General features: G+C 48.8%; 1 protein-coding gene across 4 annotated transcripts in view; it reads right to left on the bottom strand.

Moving 5' to 3' along the window:
* The window catches only part of HIPK2 (homeodomain interacting protein kinase 2), a 159,653-nt gene that overhangs the window by 2,552 nt on the left and 137,485 nt on the right, over positions 1-19,616 (bottom strand). For all 4 annotated transcript variants that reach the window (XM_060196666.1, XM_060196665.1, XM_060196669.1 and 1 more), the window contains exons 11-14: positions 14,959-15,138; positions 10,743-11,027; positions 1,687-1,937; positions 311-468 (exon numbers count right to left, since the gene is read on the bottom strand). In XM_060196666.1, the coding sequence (XP_060052649.1) occupies positions 311-468; positions 1,687-1,937; positions 10,743-11,027; positions 14,959-15,138 (874 nt within the window). The remainder of the gene's footprint in view (positions 1-310; positions 469-1,686; positions 1,938-10,742; positions 11,028-14,958; positions 15,139-19,616) is intronic.

The following is a 19,616-nucleotide window of genomic DNA, read 5'->3' on the forward strand; positions in this document are numbered from 1 at the left end:
AATGGGGAGCAGTGGATGGAAAGGGGGAGGGAGGAGGGAGAGGGAGGACGGAGAGGGACGAGGGAGGAGACAGGAGTGAGGGATGAAGAGGTGGAAGGAGTGGGGAGGTGGCAGGTTGAGGCCTAGGTGTGTTCCAGGACCCCTTCTGTAGGGACATCTGGAGGTGGGGGGAGATCCTCGGCTGGCTGTCACAGCCCAGGTGCTCTGAGGGGCTCTCACTGTGCCAATCCTGCCAGTCCCCCCTTAATGCGTTGGCCTGGGTTTGGGGTTCCCTGAGTTTGGGGTGCCTGGGCTTGGGAGGGCAGCCTACCTGGCTGAGGTTGAGGGGCTGCTGCTGGAAGTGTGGGCCTGGCCGTGGCTGGCGGTAGGCGATGGCCCCGCCCCCTGAGGAGTGACCGCTGGTGGCCGTGGCTGTGTTGCTGGAGGACTTGGACTTGTAGGAGGATGAGTGGTGACTGCTGCTGACGGCTGTGGGCGGAGGGAAGAGGGACAGGTCAGGGGCAGCCCTAGCCACGAGGGGGCACACTCCTCAGGTGGGACCCCAGCCTGGGAGAAGGTTCTGGACCCCAGAGGTTGTCCTGGGTAGGTGGGTGGGGGCAGACACATCTGGAGGTCCTGGGCACTTGGGGGAGGTATCCAGGGCTGTTGGGGATCTGCACTGAAATATGAAGACGCAGAGTGACAGGTGACAAAGGCTACAGATAACCAGAGAGGGCAATGGCTCAGCTGCAGAGCCCAGCACCTGAATACCTTGGTACCCCAGATTCAGTCCCCGCACCCCAAGTGTACCAAAGGGTGCTAGTGAAATAAGCAAATCTCAAACAAGCAAACAAGAGGCTGGGAAATAGCTCACCCAGGAGAGTGTGTGCTTTAACTCTATGTGAGGCCCTGACACCAGATGAGAGGACCAGGGACAGCACCAGGAAGGGTGGAGTGGTATGTCTTCTCTACTTCTCTCTCTCTTTCTCAAAACCAGACATTAGGGTAGTAGAGCACAGGTAGAACATACATGGTTCAAGCCCCAAGTTTCCACCTGCAAGGGAGAAGCTTCACAAGCAGTGAAGTAGGGCTGCAGGTCGCCCTCTCTCTCACTCTCTCTCTCTCTCTCAATATTTTTATTTATTTATTTATTATTGGATAGAGACAGAGGGAAATTGAGAGGAGAGGAGAGGGAGAGATAAAGAGGCGAAGTGACAGAGAGATAACTGCAGCCTTGTTGCACCATCTGTGGAACTTAGCCCCTGCAGATGGGGAGGTGTCTCTCTTTCTCTCTGTCATTTCTTTCTGCCTCTATCCAAAATAAATTAAATAAAATGTTAAACAAAAGAGCGCCAGGGGTGGCACACCCAGTTGAGCACACACACACACTACAATGTGCAAGGACCTGGGTTCAAGCCCCTACTCCCCACCTGCGGGGGGTGGGTGGGCTCCCCAAGTGGTGAAGTAGGGCTGCAGGTGCCTCTCTTTCTCCTTCCATCTTTATAAAATAAACAAACACGGAAAGTGAAAAACTACAAATAAATAAAAACAAATAAAAAGCAAGCCCAGGGACCTGAACGTGGGGCCCCAAGGTCACTCTGTGATGTGGCCATGATCCCTGGGCTCAGTCCCTGGAAGCGTGTGGGAGGGATGCCCAGCACAGTCCCCCCAGCTCCCGGGGGGCAGGTATGGGGAGGGCGCCCTTACCTGGCCCCAGGCTGTCTCCCTCCACTAGCACATCGCCGCTGGGCTGGGTCTTGAGTGGGGGCACGATGATGGTTCGGGGGTTCCCTGTGCCATGGCTGCTGTCGGGTCCGCCTTTGCCATCAGGTGCGGAGGTGTGGGGGCCCGAGCGGTGCAGCACAGAGAAGGGGCTGCTGTTGCCGGAGGCGTCGGAGCAGGGTGAGTCATGGACGGTCACACAGCTGATGACATTCTTCCTCTGCTTGGAGACGGTGCTGGAAGGCAAAGGTGGGGAGTGAGACTGGGGACAGGGTATGGCTGGGCAGGTGCCCTACCTAGTGAGCTACCTCTCTGGCTTCTGTTGTGAGACTTACCTGGCAAGAGCAGAGCCACTGACTTAAAAACATATATGTATTGGGGCCAGGAAGTGGCACACCTGGTTAAGTGCACGTAGGACCATGCACACAGACCTGGGTTCGAGCCCCGGCTTCCCACCTGCAGAAGGGGCATTTCATCAGTGTTTGTGAAGCAGGTCTGCAGATGTCTCTCTACCTCTCTCCCCTCCTTTCTCAACTTCTCTCTGTCCTGTCAAATAAAATAGAAAAAAAAAAGAAAAGAAAAAAATGGCTTCCCAGAGTGGTGGATTCATAGTGGCCTGGTGGCAATAAAGTAAAACACGTAGACACGCACACACGCAGACATTCACACACACACACACACACACACACACACACACACACACACACACACACGCAGACATGCACACACATGCACACACACAGACACACATACACACGCAGACATGCACGCACACAGACATGCACACACATGCACACACACAGACATGCACACACACAGACATGCACACACAGAGACATGCACACACACGCAGACATGCACACACAGAGACATGCATACACACATGCAGACATGCACACACAGAGACATGCATACACACACGCAGACATGCACACACACAGACATGCACACACACAGACATGCACACACACACGCAGACATGCACACACACAGACATGCATACACACACGCAGACATGCACACACACAGACATGCACACACACGCAGACATGCACACACACACGGACATGCACACACACGCAGACATGCACACACACGCAGACACACACAGACATGCACACACACGCAGACACACACACACACACACACAGACACGTGCACACACACATTTTTGTGAATTCATATGATAGAGAGGTTGAAAGGGAAGGAAGAGACAGAGAGCATGGCAGTCATCTGTAGACCTGTGTTGGCACTCAGGAAGCTTCCCCCACTGCAGGCAGGGAGGGACTAGGGGATTGAACCAGGGTCTTAGTGACTTGGAAGGACCCTTGCCCCCTAATCCCCCAAGTTATTTAGGAAACAGCCTGTCTGTCTCCAGGTTCAGCGGGCAGCAGGGGGTGAGAGGGACGAAGCTTGTTGCTGGTTGTGATGGTGCTAAAATTGGAATTTCATCTATTTTTGTGCATTGATTGCCCATTTCAGCCAGCATGCTGAGAGAGGCTGGTATTTATAGCACACCCCACACCAGTGCCAGGCCCCAGGCTGCGAGCCAGTCATAGGCTGGACTTTCTCCAAGGTCAGCACTCAGCTCCAGAGCCCCAGGGGCGGAGCAGAAGGTCACCCTGAGGCCAGCCAGGTAGCTGCCCTACAGAAGGCAGGAGGGAAGGAGCTCCCAAGAGGAGTGAGAGAGAAGTGATGGTCTGAGATCCAGCCTCCCTACACCTAGCCACAACCCCAGGCCAGACATCTGGTCCCTGCTATCTATGTCTGGGGGTGAGGACACAGGCCCTGCAGTGTGACCTGGGGCAGAAAAGGTGCCTGGGAAGTGCCTGCCTCAATCACTCTAGAAGAGTCAGCTGCTGCCTTTGCTGTCACTACCACCTCACTAACTTATGGGACCAGGGCTGCGAGAAGACTCCTCTGGGTGGGTGGGTCCTGCCTGGGGTGAAACCAGGTGACTGACAGGGGAGACTGTGGGGCAGACAATTCACAGTCATCAGTTAGGCGTAAGGCTCTATGGCGGTACACCCAGTTGAGTGCACATGTTACCATTCCAAGAACCCAGGTTCGAGCTACTGGCCTCCACCTGCAAGGGGGAAGGCTGGTGACTGGCGAAGCAGGGCTGTAGGAATCTCTATCTCTCTTTCTGTCTCCTCCTTTCCTCTTAGTTTCTCTGTCTCTATTCAATTAACAAAATTAACAAGTGTGTGTGTGTGTGTACACACACACAAAGACAGACAAACACATAAAGGGGTTTCATAAAACCTCCCACAGTGAGTTGTTAAATGCTGCCAACTGACCTTTCCCCCCCAGAGTAGCCGTTTGGACCTTTGGCTTCTGGTGGGACTCAATGTGGTGGGGGCCATGCTGGAACTGGGTGGTGCACAAGGCAAAGCAGTTCACTGTCCAGGCAAGCTATATGGCTGGTTCAACACTGGTAATAGTTACGGACTCAGAAGGCAGAGGAGGAATCAAGTGCATATATTCAGAGACTTTCATTGCCATGATAAAAGAGGTCTATTTTCATGAACGAGGCCCCCAAAGCCCTCCTCATCACGGGTTAGAGGCAGAGGCCTTGTGTTCCTTCTCAAAGCAAGACCCCATGAGTGACCTTGAGCCTGGGTCCTTGTATATTGCAACATATCTGCTCTACTAAGTATACCACTGCCTGGCCCTAAAATCCTTTATTTTAATTTAATTGAACCAGATCTGGATTACAGTGCTGCCAGGGAATTGAATCTGGGCCTTTCTGTGCCTCAGGCTTGAGAGTCTATTTGTATAACTATTATGCTATCTGTCCCCAGGGAAGTTTCCACAAGTGACGTCCCTCCTGACCCCACAGTGGAAGGTGGAGGGGGAGAGGTGACATCTATACTTTGCTTGCTCTATTGCTCTACAAAATTGCCCCCCAACCCCCAGTGAGGATGACAACTCTCCTCTTAAAGACCAGGGGTGGCAGACATGGGCAAACGAAGTAACTTGCTGTTACATCACCCGGATAGGGGCAGAGTCAGGTTCGAACCCAGAACCAGGATTTCATCTTTCCTTCCCTTCTTCCTTTTTTCTTTCTTTCACTTTTAAAATATTTTATTTATTCTGTTTTGATAACAGAGAGAGAGGGAGGGAGGGAGGGAGGGAGAGAGAGAGAGAGAGAGAGATACAGAGAGACCAGATCACTGTTCAGCTTTGGCTTATGAGGGTGCTGGGGACAGAACCTGGGATTTGGGAGCCTCAGGTGTGAAAGTCTTTTTTTCAGAACCATTATGCTGTCTCCCCAGCCTACATCCACTTTTCCATTCAATTTTGGTAACTAAACATGGTTTCAGGTTTGTGTCTTAAAATAATACACACACACACACACACACACACACACACACATGTATTTCCTCCAGAGTTGCCTTTATTGCCCTTGTTGTTTATCCTTGTTGTTGTTGGTATTGCTGTCATTGTTGTTGGATAGGACAGAGAGAAATCGAGAGAGGACAGGAAAACAGAGAGGAAGAGAAAAATAGACACCTGCAGACCTGCTTCACTGCTTGTGAAGCGAACTCCCTGCAGGTGGGGAGCCGGGGGCTCAAACTGGGGATTCTTAAGCCAGTCCTTGAGCTTTGTGCCATATGCACTTAACCTGCTGTGCTACTGCCTGGCCCTCTAAAATTATATTTGAGCAGCCCAGGAGGTGGCACAGTGGATAAGGGATTGGATTCTCAAGTATGAGGTCCCTGGTTTAATCCCTGGCATTGCATGTGTCAAAGTGATGTTCCGGTGATCTTCCTTCTTCTCCTCCTCCTTCTTATTCTTCTTCTCCTCTCTCTCCACTTCTCTCTCATAAATAAAGTACTGTGTATTGTACCAAAGTAAAGGACTCTGGGGGCAGGGGCTTTCAGGTCCTGGTGCATAATGGAGGAGGACCTAGGCTGGGGGCAAGAGTATTTTGCAGAAAACAGAAATTTTACACATGTATCAAAAATTGTATTTACTGTAAACCATTAATTTCCCAATAAAAAATATTATATATATGTTTGCCCGCCTGCCTGCCTGCCTGCCTTCCTTCCTGTATTGCCACTATTGCTGGGGCTCAGTGCTGGCATTATGAATCCACCGCTCCTGGGGGTAACCCCTTGACAAGATGCACGAGAAAGCGCAGGTGGAAACCTTGGGTAGGTGGATATCTCTCCTTTAATCTGGGGTTGTTAGGCTCCCCCCCCCAAATATGGGAATGGCTCCCATCCCCCTGCTCCAGCAGCCAACAGTGCCACCTACTGGGCATCACAGGTAACGGCATCCTGGCATTCTAAAAGCCCTAGGCAATGCCACTGCGTGCTGGGGATCTAAGGACTCGTTCTAGCAGGTGTGAACATGTGGGTTTGCCATCCTTTATCTCACGTTGGCTCAAGAGGACAATGGGATGGAGGTGCTGGCAGTTGATCTTATGTCACTGTCCCTGTGAGTGGCCCTTGTCTCTTGCTCTAGCCGCTGTTCGGAGGCTGTGAGGTAATCAGCTGATAAAGGGCTGGGCCAGTAGGCCACACACCTTGCCATGCATGAAACCTTGAGTATGAGCCCTGGAAGCATATGGGAGCATCAAAGCACTGGTGGAAGCTCTACAGAAGGTGGAGCAGTGCTTAGTGTCTCTTCCTCTGAAATATAGAGTGGGATAAGTCAGCCCAGCCACAGTGGATGAGTGCAAGCTTATGGCCTTGGAACCCCAAGATGCAAAGAATCAGGGTGTTTGTGGCTTGGGGAGAGCAGCGTTGGAATGAGAACAGTCAGAATCTATAAGGTTTAGAAGCTACTAGCTGGGAAGCAGCTGAGGGGTTTCTCAAAAGGTGTACTTGGGGGTACATCCTGGTCTTCTCAGAAATGAGGGTCTTCCTTGGGCTCTTCCAAAGGAGAATCCCCCAGCAGGTCCTTTCCTTCCTCACACCCACGTTCTCTACTACCTGGATGTTACCCTCTGCCCACATTTGAGCCATCTCCCCCCACTCCCATACCAGGTCAATCTGCAATTGTCTTAAACCACCTGTTATTTCCTCGAGCAAGTTTCCCTGAGTCCTGAATGCTCATCTTGTGGGGCTGACACTCACTTTGTGGCTCGTGATTCATGGGGGCTTTGTCTTGCTTCTTGCCCCTCAGGCTCCCCCAGGCAACCCTCCCCCTTATTGAGGCATCTTATCTGGTGAGACCGAAAGATGTGCTGTGTTCAAGTGTATGATGCACCTGACTGGTAATGTGTTTAAAGCTTGATTTTGTTTATTTTGAGAGTGAGAGAGAGCGAGAGCGAGAGCGAGGGAGCGAGAGAGAGAGAGAGAGAGAGAGAGAGAGGATGAATGGAGCCAGAGCATCATTATGGCATGTGTGATGCCCAGGATCAAGTGCAGGGCCTCAAGCTCATGCTGGCTAATTCAATGCTTTACCACCATGCCACCTGCTGGCCAGCTACATTACTTTGCTCTTAAATTTATTTTGTATATTATTATTATTATTTTTTTTGAGAAGACAAAGAGAAATGGTGGGGGGAGAAAGAGGGAGAGACTGAGAGACACCTGCAGCCCTGCTTCACTGATCCTAAAACTTCCCCACCCCCTGCAGGTGAGGGCCATGGGCTTGAACCTGGGTCCTTATACATGGTAATGTGCACTCAACTGAATGTGCTATTACCTGGCCCCCCCACTATATATGTGTGTGTGTGTGTGTGTGTGTGTGTGTGTGTGTGTGTATATATGTATATATATATATACACATATATGTGTATGTATTTGGCTTTGCTGTAGCTTCATCACTCTGGGATTTTTTTTTAATTAAATAGGTACTTAACCTTTTTATTTATTTAAATGAAAGGGAGAGAGAGATACATAGACAGATATGAACTAGAGCACTGCTCTCCTCTGGATCTGGTTTAAGTCCCCTGGCCCCATCTGCAGGGGGAAGCTTCATGAGTGATGAAATAGTGCTACAGGTTGGTCTCTCTCTCTCTCTTAATCTCTCTCTCTTTCTCCCACTATCTCTCTCTCTCCTCTTGAGTGCTAGGGATTGAACATGGGACCTCAAAGCATCAGGCATGTAATCCATTTGCATAATAAATATTCTGTCTCCCCAATTCTGAACCAGTCTCTCTCTCTCTCTTTTCGCAGGAAGACATAAAGATGGAAAGACACCACAGCACAGATGCTTTTCCCATTTTCATGGGGTCTGTGCTTGAACCTGGACTGCACATATTACAAAGCAGGCACCTTCCTAGGTGAGCTCTCTTGCTGGTCCCAATTTACTTGTTTTAAGCAACTCATTCATTTTTAGGAGGGAAAGAGACCGAGCAGCTCTGCTCTGGTCTGGGCTCAACTGGGGGTGGAACCTGGCACCTCACTGATAATTCCAGATTCTGAGCAGGAGCTGCCACTGTCTGCCCACCCCTAGATTGTTCATATATATATTTAAATAGAGAGGGACGGGGCTGGGTGGTACACCTGGCTGAATGCACATATTACAATGTGCAAAGGGTTCAGCCCCTGGTCTCCAGCTGCAGGGAGGAAGCTTCACAAGTGAAGAAACAGTCCTGCAGGTTTCTCTCTGTTCTCTGCCTCTCTCCCTCTTAACCTTCCTCCCTCTCAAATTCTCCGTTTCTCTATTCAAAATAAATAAATAAATAAAACAAAGACAAGGGGTGGGGAGAGGGAAAGGGCGAGGGAGAGAGAGAGAGAGAGAGAGAGAGAGAGAGAGAGAGAGGAAAGGGTCAGGGGGGCTAGCTAGTGGTGCTCAAGGATCTGGGTTAAGTCCCCTGGCCCCATCTGTAGGGGAAGCTTCATGAGTGATGAAGTAGTGCTACAGGTTGGTCTCCCTCTCTCTTTCTCTTTCTCTTCCTTCTTGAGTTCTCTGTCAAACAAGTAAACAAATAAATCAAGAGGGGCAAGTTCAGCACTTTACCACTGCGCCATCTGCTAATGCTGCCATCACCATCGCGACCACCATCGTCACGACCACCATCGTCAATACTGAAACTGGAGATCTCCTGCGTGCAAGTCCTGTGCCTTTCTGCTCCCTACTTCCCTTGTCTCTCCTCCAATGAACTTGGGTGCTCAGAGATCCATCATCCTAGCTCTGACCACTAGCCCCTCCCTTCCTCTTGGTGAGGGGAGCACTGAGCCCACACTATCTCTGGGTAGGGTAGGGGGCATGATGGTGTCCACTCAGCTGGGGGCTGTCACCAAAAAGGGAACTTGGGCAGCTGGGGACAGAGCTTTGCTGGGAGAGTGCAGGACTCACGCACCCAAGGCTCTGGGTTCGATCCCCGGTGCTGTGTATCCTAGAGTGGAGCTCTGATTTCTGTCTCGTGTGACACTCTCTTTCTCTTGGATGAAGTAAAATCAAGCCGTAAAAAAAGTACATTGATTTTTTTATTTATTTCATATAAGGTAGAGTTTCACAAGAGGGAGAGGAGCGAAGGAGTGAGGGAGAGAGAGAGAGAGAGAGAGAGAAATCAGGGTACCACCCTGGTAGATGTGGTTCCTGGGATTGAACTAGAAGCACTGGATATGAAAGCCCTTCACTCTAGCAGCTGAGCTATTTCCTGGCCTCATAAAATATTTTTAGAAATTTCAATTTAATTTTATTATGATGATAGAAATTGGGCAAGAGAAGGAGAGATAGAGAGGGAGAAAGAGACACCTGCAGTTCCTTGTGCATGGCAGCTTGTATCCTTTACTGGCTGCGCTGTTTGTTGCCCCAGGCCCAAAATATATCTTTAAAAAAAATGGAGATGCAGTTCGAGCCCCCGGCTCCCCACCTGCAGGGGAGTCGCTTCACGGGCGCTTCACTGTCTTCCCCTCCTCTCTCCATTTCTCTCTGTCCTATCCAACAACAAAGCAATGTCAACAATGGCAATAATAACCGCAACGAGGCTGCAACAACTAGGGCAACAAAAAGGGGGAAAAATGGCCTCCAGGAGCGGTAGATTCATGGTGCAGGCACCGAGCCCAGCAATAACCCTGGAGGGAAAAAAGAAAAAAAAATTGGAGATGGAGAAAACTGTGGAATGGGCAGGTGGAGGGTGAATCATTGTTTTCCTGGCCTCCTGACCTTAGGTTCCCTCCAGGTCCTGGCACAGTGCCAGGGACAGAAGCACCCTGTGACACTCTTCTGTGACACCCAGTGACCAGGCTGAGGCAGGGAAGGGAGGAGAAGGACATCCCCAGCCCCAGCAGCAGGTGTCAGAAAAACCAGACCAAACACCACACTTCACTGTGGAGACAGGAAGGGCTGGGACAGCCTCAGTGAGCATGCTCTCACCTGCCTGCCTGTCCCTTTGGTAATGATCTCGAGGGTGGGGGCTTCATGTCACACCAAAGGGGTGTGTGGTGACGAACAAGGGGCACTGTACTCAACCTGTCACCCTGTGAAGGGGAAGTTTGCATTCCAGATGTGGGCACTGGGCCTGACTGGGAGTAGCCAGCCTCCCTTTCCCCAGTTTCAGTGTGAGGAGTGGGCAGGTGAGGGTGCAGAGGGACAAGGGGTAGAATGTTCTAGAAGGACAAAGTCACCCAAGTTGAAATCCTGCTCTGCTTGAGCCTGGACCATTCATTGTCTGGCAAACAGTGAACACATGCCCCTTCCTCCCAGGAAATAAGAGACCAGAGAGAGGCTCCTGGTGGCTTGGAGACACACAAAAGGGTCTTTAGGTGACAGGCTGATGGACACTCTGAAGGAACAGGTTAAGCAGATACGGGGAAACTTAGATTAACCCGGCAATTCACGGCGATGTTAGAGCCATGCTCTGCCCAGCTCCAAGTGGGGGTGTTCAAGCTCCTGGGGCTGGAAACAGGCCTGCAGGAACTTTCTGATTTCTGGTACCCCAAGCCGCTGACCATGGTTTAAAGATCACAGCAATTTCAGACTATTGTGACTTTGCATGATTGAGGCACATGTGTCTGGCAGTCTCTTGAAGCAGCCCTAGGACCCTGTCCCCTGGCCGAGTTGGGGGTGGGTGGGTGGGTGGAGAGTGGGGGTGCCCCTGCTGGGTGGCCATGTCCAGGCAGGTGTGGCCTCACCTGGTGGGCGCATGCTTCTGCTCTTCCTCATCGTCCGTGTCGCTGCTGATGGTGATGACGCTGACTGTGGGACTGGGGGTGTCGGGGATGACGATGGTCTGGCGCTGGCGCTCCCGTGCGGAGCCCCCTGCAGCGTCCCCCCAGCTGCAGGTGACCGCAGCCCCGCAGGCCGGGCTGCCCAGCACTGGGGCGCAGCGTGGGGGTGTGTTCTCCTTCACCCGCTTGGAGCGCTGCGGGGAGCCTGTGGTCTGGGAGGACGACGACACCTCGCAGGTGGACACGTTCCTGCAACGACACAGCTGTTGGGGTCAGCACCCATCTGTGAACCCGCCACCCACTCCCCATCAGCTTGGAGGCCCAGCTCTGCCAGACCAAAGCCAGGGACCTAAGGGTATCCCCAGATTTTACCTGTAACTGCTAACTAGGCCACCTCCTGAACCGTTACAAAGCCATTATTAATTACATAATTAATCAATGTATTTAAAACATTTATTTATTGGATAGAGACGAGAGAAATTGAGAGGGGAGTGGGAACTAGAGAGGGAGAGAGAAAGAGAGACACCTGCAGATCTGCTTCACCACTTGTGAAGCTTTCCTTCTGCAGAGGCTTGAACCCGGGTCCTTGCACATGGTACTGTGTGCACTCACTCAACTGGGTGTGCTGCTGTCCAGTCAATGAATGCATCTTTATGTGGTGCTGGACAGTGAATCCAGGTCTTCAGCATATGCTGTTTTGCTAAGGACCTCCTCCCCAGCCTGATTTTTATTCTTTATTTTATTTTATTGAGAAGGGAGAAGGAAAGACATCACAGCACAGCTCCACCATCTATGGAGCTCCCCCATGCTGACTGTGACACTCCCACATGGTGCTGGGTTCAAAACTGCCTCCCTGCCACTCCAGTATAACGTGCACTCTACTGGGTGGACTCCTATTCACCTTATCTGTTTAAATGTCCTATTTCCTATTTTCTGGGTTCTGTCTTGTCTCTCAAATTTGGTACTGTTTTTCAGATGGAGTTGTCAGAAATGACATTTGCCACACAGATCTTTGGTTTCTTTTTACCTCCTGCCCTCTCTCCATTTCCCTCCCTCCCTCCCTCCCTTCCTTCCTTCCTTCCTTCCTTCCTTCCTTCCTTCCTTCCTTCCTTCCTCCACCACAGCACTGCTCAGCTCTGGCTTATGGTGGTGCTGAACATTGAACCTGGGACCTTTGGTGTCAGGTCTGAAAATCTTTTTGCAGAACCACTATACTATTATCTCCTCGGCCCCCGATCTTTGGTTTCCTTGCCCGTGTTTGACTTGCTACTTACTAAACTAGAACATTTATTTCTTCAGTTTCTAGAACTAAAGCTTCCTCTACTTCTTCTCTGGGGAAGAGATGTAGCCAGAAAGCACTTGTGTTTGAATATACCACAAGAGAGATTTATCTGGAGTTTTACATCTGAGCTTCAAAGGAAGCTCACCAGTCTGAACTGTAATGAAAACTGGGAGAAATCCAGGAGGAAACTAAACCATACAAAACGATCTCAAAGTCCTGCTTTGGCTCTGCTTGGAATTCCTTATCAAGTTAGCTTTTGCTGTTGCTAATAACTTCCAGGAAGAACCACTTTCCTTTTCCCATCGACCCTTGCTACTGGTTATTGCCAAGGACTCAAATCTATACGGAGACCAAAACGTCTACTCTGTTTTTAGAGACTCTAGCACCTTCAAGCTAAATGGATGGCAGGAAGCTGCAAATAATCCCATAAACTTGCATTTATTGAATTTACGCTTAGCCAGTATCAGATGGGCTGCTTGGTTCTGGTTGGCGGAGCGAGCTGGCAATAAAGTAATAAGCTTGTCCCCATTGTTTGTGCTTACCATAAGCCTATGGATTTGTTATTTCTAATATGTCACAATTCTGAGACTGTTTTCACCATGGCAGCAGTGAAAACATCTCCACTTGGCATTGTTAGAGAAAAACATGTCTGGCTGCACCACCCGCCAAGGGAGAACCGTCTGGTCTCTCAGGCTGTTTTGCCTCTGGCACTGGCCTTAAAAAATAGACAAACACATAGCTTCTGCTATAATTGTATTGATCTTCAAATGCAGGGCAATGCACCTTTGTAAAGCCAGTTGGGGGCAAGGAGACAGCAGGGAGGTGACACAATAGGGAGTCCCTCTGTGATCAAGTCGGGCTGCCAGGTAAGCACTTAGGGACCTCTAAGTCAGTACCACTTAAGAATGTGAGAGCAATTCTGCAGCCACACAATCTTGCTTTCAATTTTGTTTTGCTTTTGAATCTCTCCTGGGGAGTTGGGCAGTAGCGCAGGTTGGGTTAAACGCAGGTGGTTTGCCTGTCCAGGCAAAGCGCAAGGACAGGCGTAAGGATCCTGGTTTGAGCCCCTGGCTCTCCACCTGTAGGGGAGTCACTTCACAAGTGGTGAAGCCGGTCTGTAGGTGTCTATTTTTCTCTCCCCCTCTCTGTCTTCCCCTCCTCTCTCTATTTCTCTCTGTCCTATCCAACAACAACGAAATCAATAACAAAACAATAAAACAACAAGGGCAACAAAAAGGGAATAAAATATATATATATATATATATATATATATATATATATATATATATATATGTAAAAACACCTTTAAAATACTTGATGGGGGCTGGGAGGAGGTACACCGGCTGAGTGCACACATTTCCGTGCACAAGGACCTGGGTTCAAGTCCCTGTTTCCTGCCTGCAGGGGAAAAGGTTCATAGGCAGTGAAGCAGTGCTGTATGTGGTTCTCTTTTTCTCTTCTTCTCTAGCTCCCCACCTCCCCAGCAAATAAAATAGGAAAGAAAAAAAAGAATAAAGAGAAAAAATGGCCACGAGGAGCAGTGTATTCATTGTGTTGGTACCGAGGCTCAGCAAGAACCCTGGTGGCAATAAATAAATAAATAATGAACATTAGAAAAAAAAGAAAAAAAATGTTGTCCAATGGGAGCTGTGGAATCATGCAGACATGAAGCCTCAGCTCACCAAAATAAATATGTAAATAAATGTAAAATAAAATGCTCAGTGAATTTCAAGAACTCTCTAGTTATGGCCTCATCCCCCACTCCCCATAGAAGTCCAGACACAGGACTGTTTTCTCACCTTGCAAAATCCCCTCCTGTCCTGTCTAATCTCTCCTACCCTAGACCCCACCTCTCCTAGCCCAACCTCTGTTTCCACAGAGTTTTGTTTTTCCAGAAATGTCATACAAATGGGTTCTTGCAGCTTGTAGTCAAGCATCACTCTTGATCAGCTTTTGAGGTTGCTGCTTTCTAGGCTTCACTGCTTCAGCTGACTGTTTCAATTAGAACTGTTTCAATTAGAATACCACAGCATTAAGACATCCCCCAGTGCCATGGTTCTGGAGCTCAGACATGGGTCTCCTGTGTGACAAAGCAGGAACACTCCCAGGTGAGCCACCTTGCTTATCCCAGATTTGGTGTTTTCTTTTTAGGACTCACTGAGATGGGATTGGATTTAAGGAGAACAGAAAACACCCCTAGTGCCCAGGATTAACCAAAGATACTGCTGATAATGAAGCAGGCAACTAAATTGGCTAAAGTTTTGACTTCAGATGCCAAAGACAGTCCCCTTCTTTATTATTATGATTTTAAAAATCAAGATATGTATTTATGAGAGAGGGACAGAGAGAGAGAGAGAGAGAGAGAGAGAGACAGAACCAGAGCATCACCCTGGCACATATGATGCTGGGGATCAAACCTAGAACCTCATGCTTGAGAGCCCAATGTTTTACCCATTGTGCCATTTCCTAGGATGCTATTATCATGACAGAGAGAAATTGAGAGGGAAGGGGGTGATAAGGAGAGAGACAAGCAGACACCTGCAGTACTGCTTCACCTCTCATGAAGCTTTCTACTTATAGGTTTGGACCAGGGGCTTGAACCCGGATCCTTGTGTATGATAATGTATTATAACTTTTTTTTTTTTTAAAAAGAAAGAGTTCTTATGGTAAATGGCTTTTAGTGAAACAGAGAGGATAGACTGGCTCATGGTCCAGACGCTGACCACTGTCCCCAGCCTTGCAATGACTGCTTTCCTTAATCCCCAGCATGAGCCAAACGTTGTCTCTGTACCCACAAACCAGGGACCCAGAGCATATGGGCATGCAAGTCACGGAGGGGAACCCAGCCAAGGAATGACTCCAACTTCCCGTTCTGGATATGAGAGGGTGGGCACCTACCTGGCAGAGGACTGGTGCTGTTTACTCTTCCGGGAGGAGGTGGTGCTGGTTGGCTGCTGCCGCATCACATGGGCCACGCCCACATTTAAAGGCTGAGCTGCTGGGAGGGTCACATGACCAGTCAGCAGTGCTGGCTGTTGCATGATGGGATTGTAATGGCTGCCGTGCGCATGAGTGTTCCTGTAGGAGAGAATGGGGTGGGGAGAACAAAAGACATTGATTGACTTTCTGAACTCAAAGCTCTCTTAGGAGAAAAAGGCGCCTCCACTCCCAGTGATTTACTTACTGATTTATAATTTTTCATTCAGTGGGGGAAGACACCCCAGCCCCATGGCATGTCCATTGTACTTGGAGGGTTAACTTTGGCTGTGTGCTCTCCTCCCATTTTCCAGTTCAAAACCAAATTAGTGGCTGGAGAGGTGGCTCTGTGGACTCGCAGGCATGGATCCCAGAGGTTGACCCCTAGCATCTCATATTGCTAGAGTGATGCTCTGGCTTTCTATCATTCATTAATCTTTACTTTTTTTTTAATATTTATTTTATTTATTCCCTTTTGTTGCCCTTGTTGTTTTATTGTTGTAGTTATTATTGTTGTTGTTGTTGTTGGATAGGACAGAGAGAAATGGAGAGAGGAGGGGAAGACAGAGAGGAGGAGAGAAAGACAGACACCTGCAGACCTGCTTCATCGCCTGTGAAGCGACTCCCCTGCAGGTGGGGGGTTGGGGGCTTGAACCTGGATCCTTATGCTGGCCTTGAGCTTTGTATCATGTGCGCTTAACCCGCTGCACTACTGCCCGACCCCAGAATATGTATTTGTTTGTTTGTTTATTTGTTCATCTATTTTATCATTTGTTGCCCTTGTTACTCTTGTTATTACTAGTGTTATTGTTGTTATTAATGCCATTGTTGTTGCATAGAACAAAAAGAAATGGAGCGAGATGGGGATAACAGAGGGAAAGACAGACACCTGCAGACCTGCTTCACCGCCTGTGAAGCGACTCCCCTGCAGGTGGGGAGCCGGGGTTCGAACCGGGATCCTTATGCCGGTCCTTGTGCTTTGCGCCACCTGCGCTTAACCCACTGCGCTACAGCCCGACTCCCCTAATCTTTACTTTTAAGATAGATTCATTATTATTTTATTAATGAGAGGGAGGAGTGAAACAGAGCATCACTGGCCCATGTGATGCACACATGATGCCAGGAGTCCAGACCTCATGCTTGAGAGAACAGTGCTTTCTTTATCCATTGTGCCACCTCCTAGGTGGATAAATATTCAATCAATAAATCTTAAAACCAATGAAACCCAGAGCTGGTTCTGGCTGCGGTATGAGGCTGCTGGAGAGATGGGCCGAGCCCGGTGGATTCATTTGGAAGTTTCCCTGGAGCATGAGAAGTGGCAGCGCTACTCGGCAGACATGGCACTAGCGTGTTTTTCTGGGGAGTCAGGAAGTCAGCATTTTCCATGGAAGAATGCCAAGCAGGCAAGTGTAATTGGAATTCTCAGGGGAGCTGACTCCCCCCCACCCCCATGGTGATTCAGTTCCCCAAGCAGGCGATGGTGGTGTGTGTTTTATGTTAGAATTTACAAAGTACCTTCAACAGGCTTGATTCCACTCTGCAAGGCAGGCAGGCAGGCTATGTTCGCGCTGCCACTTCCTAAGTGAGGGGACTGTGATGTGTATTGAAAAACAAACTCTGAAGGCTGGCAGCCATATGCTTCTCATGTGAGGGAGTGTCCTTGTTCTTTCCAGCCCTCTTGGTGGCTGACACAATGCTCAGACCTGTAGCAGCCCATCAGCTAATTACTCGCTTGCTGAATGAATAATTTGATTAACCAAAGGTTGATTAAATACATGTAAAATTTGGTATAAAATCAAAATTAACAAGAGCCATGGCCACGTTGATGGAAACACCGCTTGCCATCATCCTCGAGTTTCAGAGTTCTTAGGGTCTAGACTGCATGGGACTCAAATGCTTTTTTCCCCCCCCACAGAACCATTAAAAGTGGAGATTAATTCCTACAATTGTCTGTGAAAGCGCATTTGACACGTAATAAAATTAAATGCTGGAGGATGATTTGTTTGAACTTGGATATTAGAAAATGATCTTTGCCACTTGGGAGAAAGGATGGGTAGGAAAAAGGGAAGGAGTTAGGCACTTCTGTGGAGATTTTGATAAAGGTCTTTGGGACAGTTAGGTGGACTTTAGAAACTGGTGCCTGGCTTTTTTATTCTGTTTCTGCTCCTTTGACAGAAGTGGTGGAGTAAAGATGCATGAAGGAGGGAAGAGGGTCAGCAAAATAGCTCCCTTGGGTTTCCAAACTGCATTGCTTTGCCATGTGCACAAGCCAGGCTTGAGCCTGTTCTCCACTGCATTTCACAGACTCTCCCTCACCATCAAATGAATAATAAATGAACAAGAAAGGAAGTCTGTGCCACAAGAATTCACTGAACTGAATGGTAAAAGGAATATAACACAAGTGTGGGAAGAAAGGGGTGAGGGATAAGGAAAAAAAAAGTGGTCACGGGTTCCCAGCAGTCTGTAGGTTCCTGTGAGTGGAAGAGGGAAAACAGGTTCACTGAGCCTTGAGGAAGACCTTGTGCTTGCTCCTTGCCTGCTCCCTGGTGCTGGCTCAGCGCCGGCAAACACAGGCCAAGCGTTATTTTTATGATTATTTTACTTATTTTTTTAAAAAATATTTTATATATTTATTAATGAGAAAGATAGGAAGAGAGAGAGAGAGAAAGAACCAGACATCACTCTGGTACATGTGCTGCCAGGGATGGAACTCAGGACCTCAGGCTTGAGAGTATAATGCTTTATCCGTTGTGCCACTTCCCAGATCATTATTTTACTTATTTTAATGAAAGAGAGAGACAGCAGAGTACTATTCAGTTCTGGCTTATGGTGGTGTTGGGGACTGAACTCAGGACTTCAGGGTCTTGGGCATGAGAGTCTTTTGCAGAACCATTATGCTGTCTCCTCATTATACTGTCTTTAAAAAAATAATTTATTTTGGGAGTATGGATTGACCTTTCAATGCCCATGTTCAGTGGGGAAGCAATTACAGAAGCCAGACCTCCCACCTTCTGCACCCCACAATGACCTTGGGTCCATACTCCCAGAGGGATAGAGAATAGGAAAGCGATCAGGGGAGGGGATGAGATGTGGAGTTCTGATGGTGGGAATTGTGTGGAGTTGTACCCCCCTTACTCTATGGTTTTGTCAGTGTTTCCCATTTATGAATAAATTAAATTAAATGAAAATAATTTATTTATTTGAGGGAGAGAGAGACCTGTAGCACTGTTTCACTGCTTATGAAGCTTCCCCCTGCGTTCCATGGGGGCCTGAGGCTCGAACGCGGGTCCTTGCTCATGGCGATGTGTGCACTCAGACAGGTACACCCTTCCCTTTCTTTAACTACTCAGAAGCTTTGGGAGAAGAAGAAGCTGAAGTGTGACTGGGGGATTCTCTCTCTTCCCCTCTAACTCTCTTTTTAAAAATTAAAAAAATTATCTTTATTTATTTATTGGATAGAGACATAGAGACACCCGCAGCACTGCTTCAGCACTTGTGAAGCCTTCCCTCTGTAGCTGGGGACCAGGGGTTTGAGCCTGGGTCCTTACACACTGTAACATGTGTGCTCAACCAGGTGAATCACCTCTTGACCCCCCTCCCCTCTACCTTTCACTGAGAACTCTTAAACAATATTTAGGGGCTGGTTCGTGCACACCTGGTTGAGTGCATGTGTTACAGTTCAAAACGACCTGGGTTCAAGTCCCCCAGTCCTCACTTGCAGGGGAGAAACTTAACAAGTGGTGAAGCAGGGCTGCAGGTGTCTCTTTCTCTCTCCTTCTCTATCTCCCCTTCTCTCTTAACTTCTCTCCATCATTGTCTAATAAATAAATTAATAAAATATTTAAAGGTATTGAGGGGTTGGAGAGGCACCTCTCTGAATGTGTCCAGGTTCCCAGACACCAAGGGGAAACTTCCAGGAGTTGCCATGGAGCCCTGAGGCCTCCATGCCCTCTCTGCACCTCCCACCCCCACCCCCTTCCCGCCTCAGCCGGGAATGGAATTTAATTCTGAGAAATAAGCCAAAGTCATGGAGCCCAGTCCAGTGGATGACACTCTGGTGTTACTGAATTTCAGGCTAAAAATGACAGCTGAAGTAATAAGGCTAGCTGTCTGGTCTCCTGGCACATTTATTTAAAAAATAACTTCTGGGGGGCGAGTGGCGGTCCACTTGGTTGAACGCAAACATTACTATGTGCAAGGACCCAGGCTCGAGCCCCAGTTCTCCACATGCAGGAGGGAATCTTTATAAATAATGAAGCGGGGAGTCAGGCCGTAGCGCAGGAGGTTAAGTGCATGTGGTGCAAAGCGCAAGGACCGGCATAAGGATCCCGGTTCGAGCCCCTGGCTCCCCACCTGCAGGGGAGTCGCTTCACAAGCACTGAAGCAGGACTGCAGGTGTCTGTCTTTCTCTCCTCCTCTCTGTCTTCCTTTCCCCTCTCCATTTTTCTCTGTCCTATCTAACAATGACGACATCAATAACAACAACAATAAAAAACAACGGTAACAAAAAGGAAAATAAACAAGTAAATACAAAAAAAATTTTAAAAATAGTGAAGCAAGTCGCAGGTGTCTCTCCATCT

The sequence above is a fragment of the Erinaceus europaeus genome, chromosome 8, assembly GCF_950295315.1.
Source record: "Erinaceus europaeus chromosome 8, mEriEur2.1, whole genome shotgun sequence".
NCBI classification, from domain to species: domain Eukaryota; kingdom Metazoa; phylum Chordata; class Mammalia; order Eulipotyphla; family Erinaceidae; genus Erinaceus; species Erinaceus europaeus.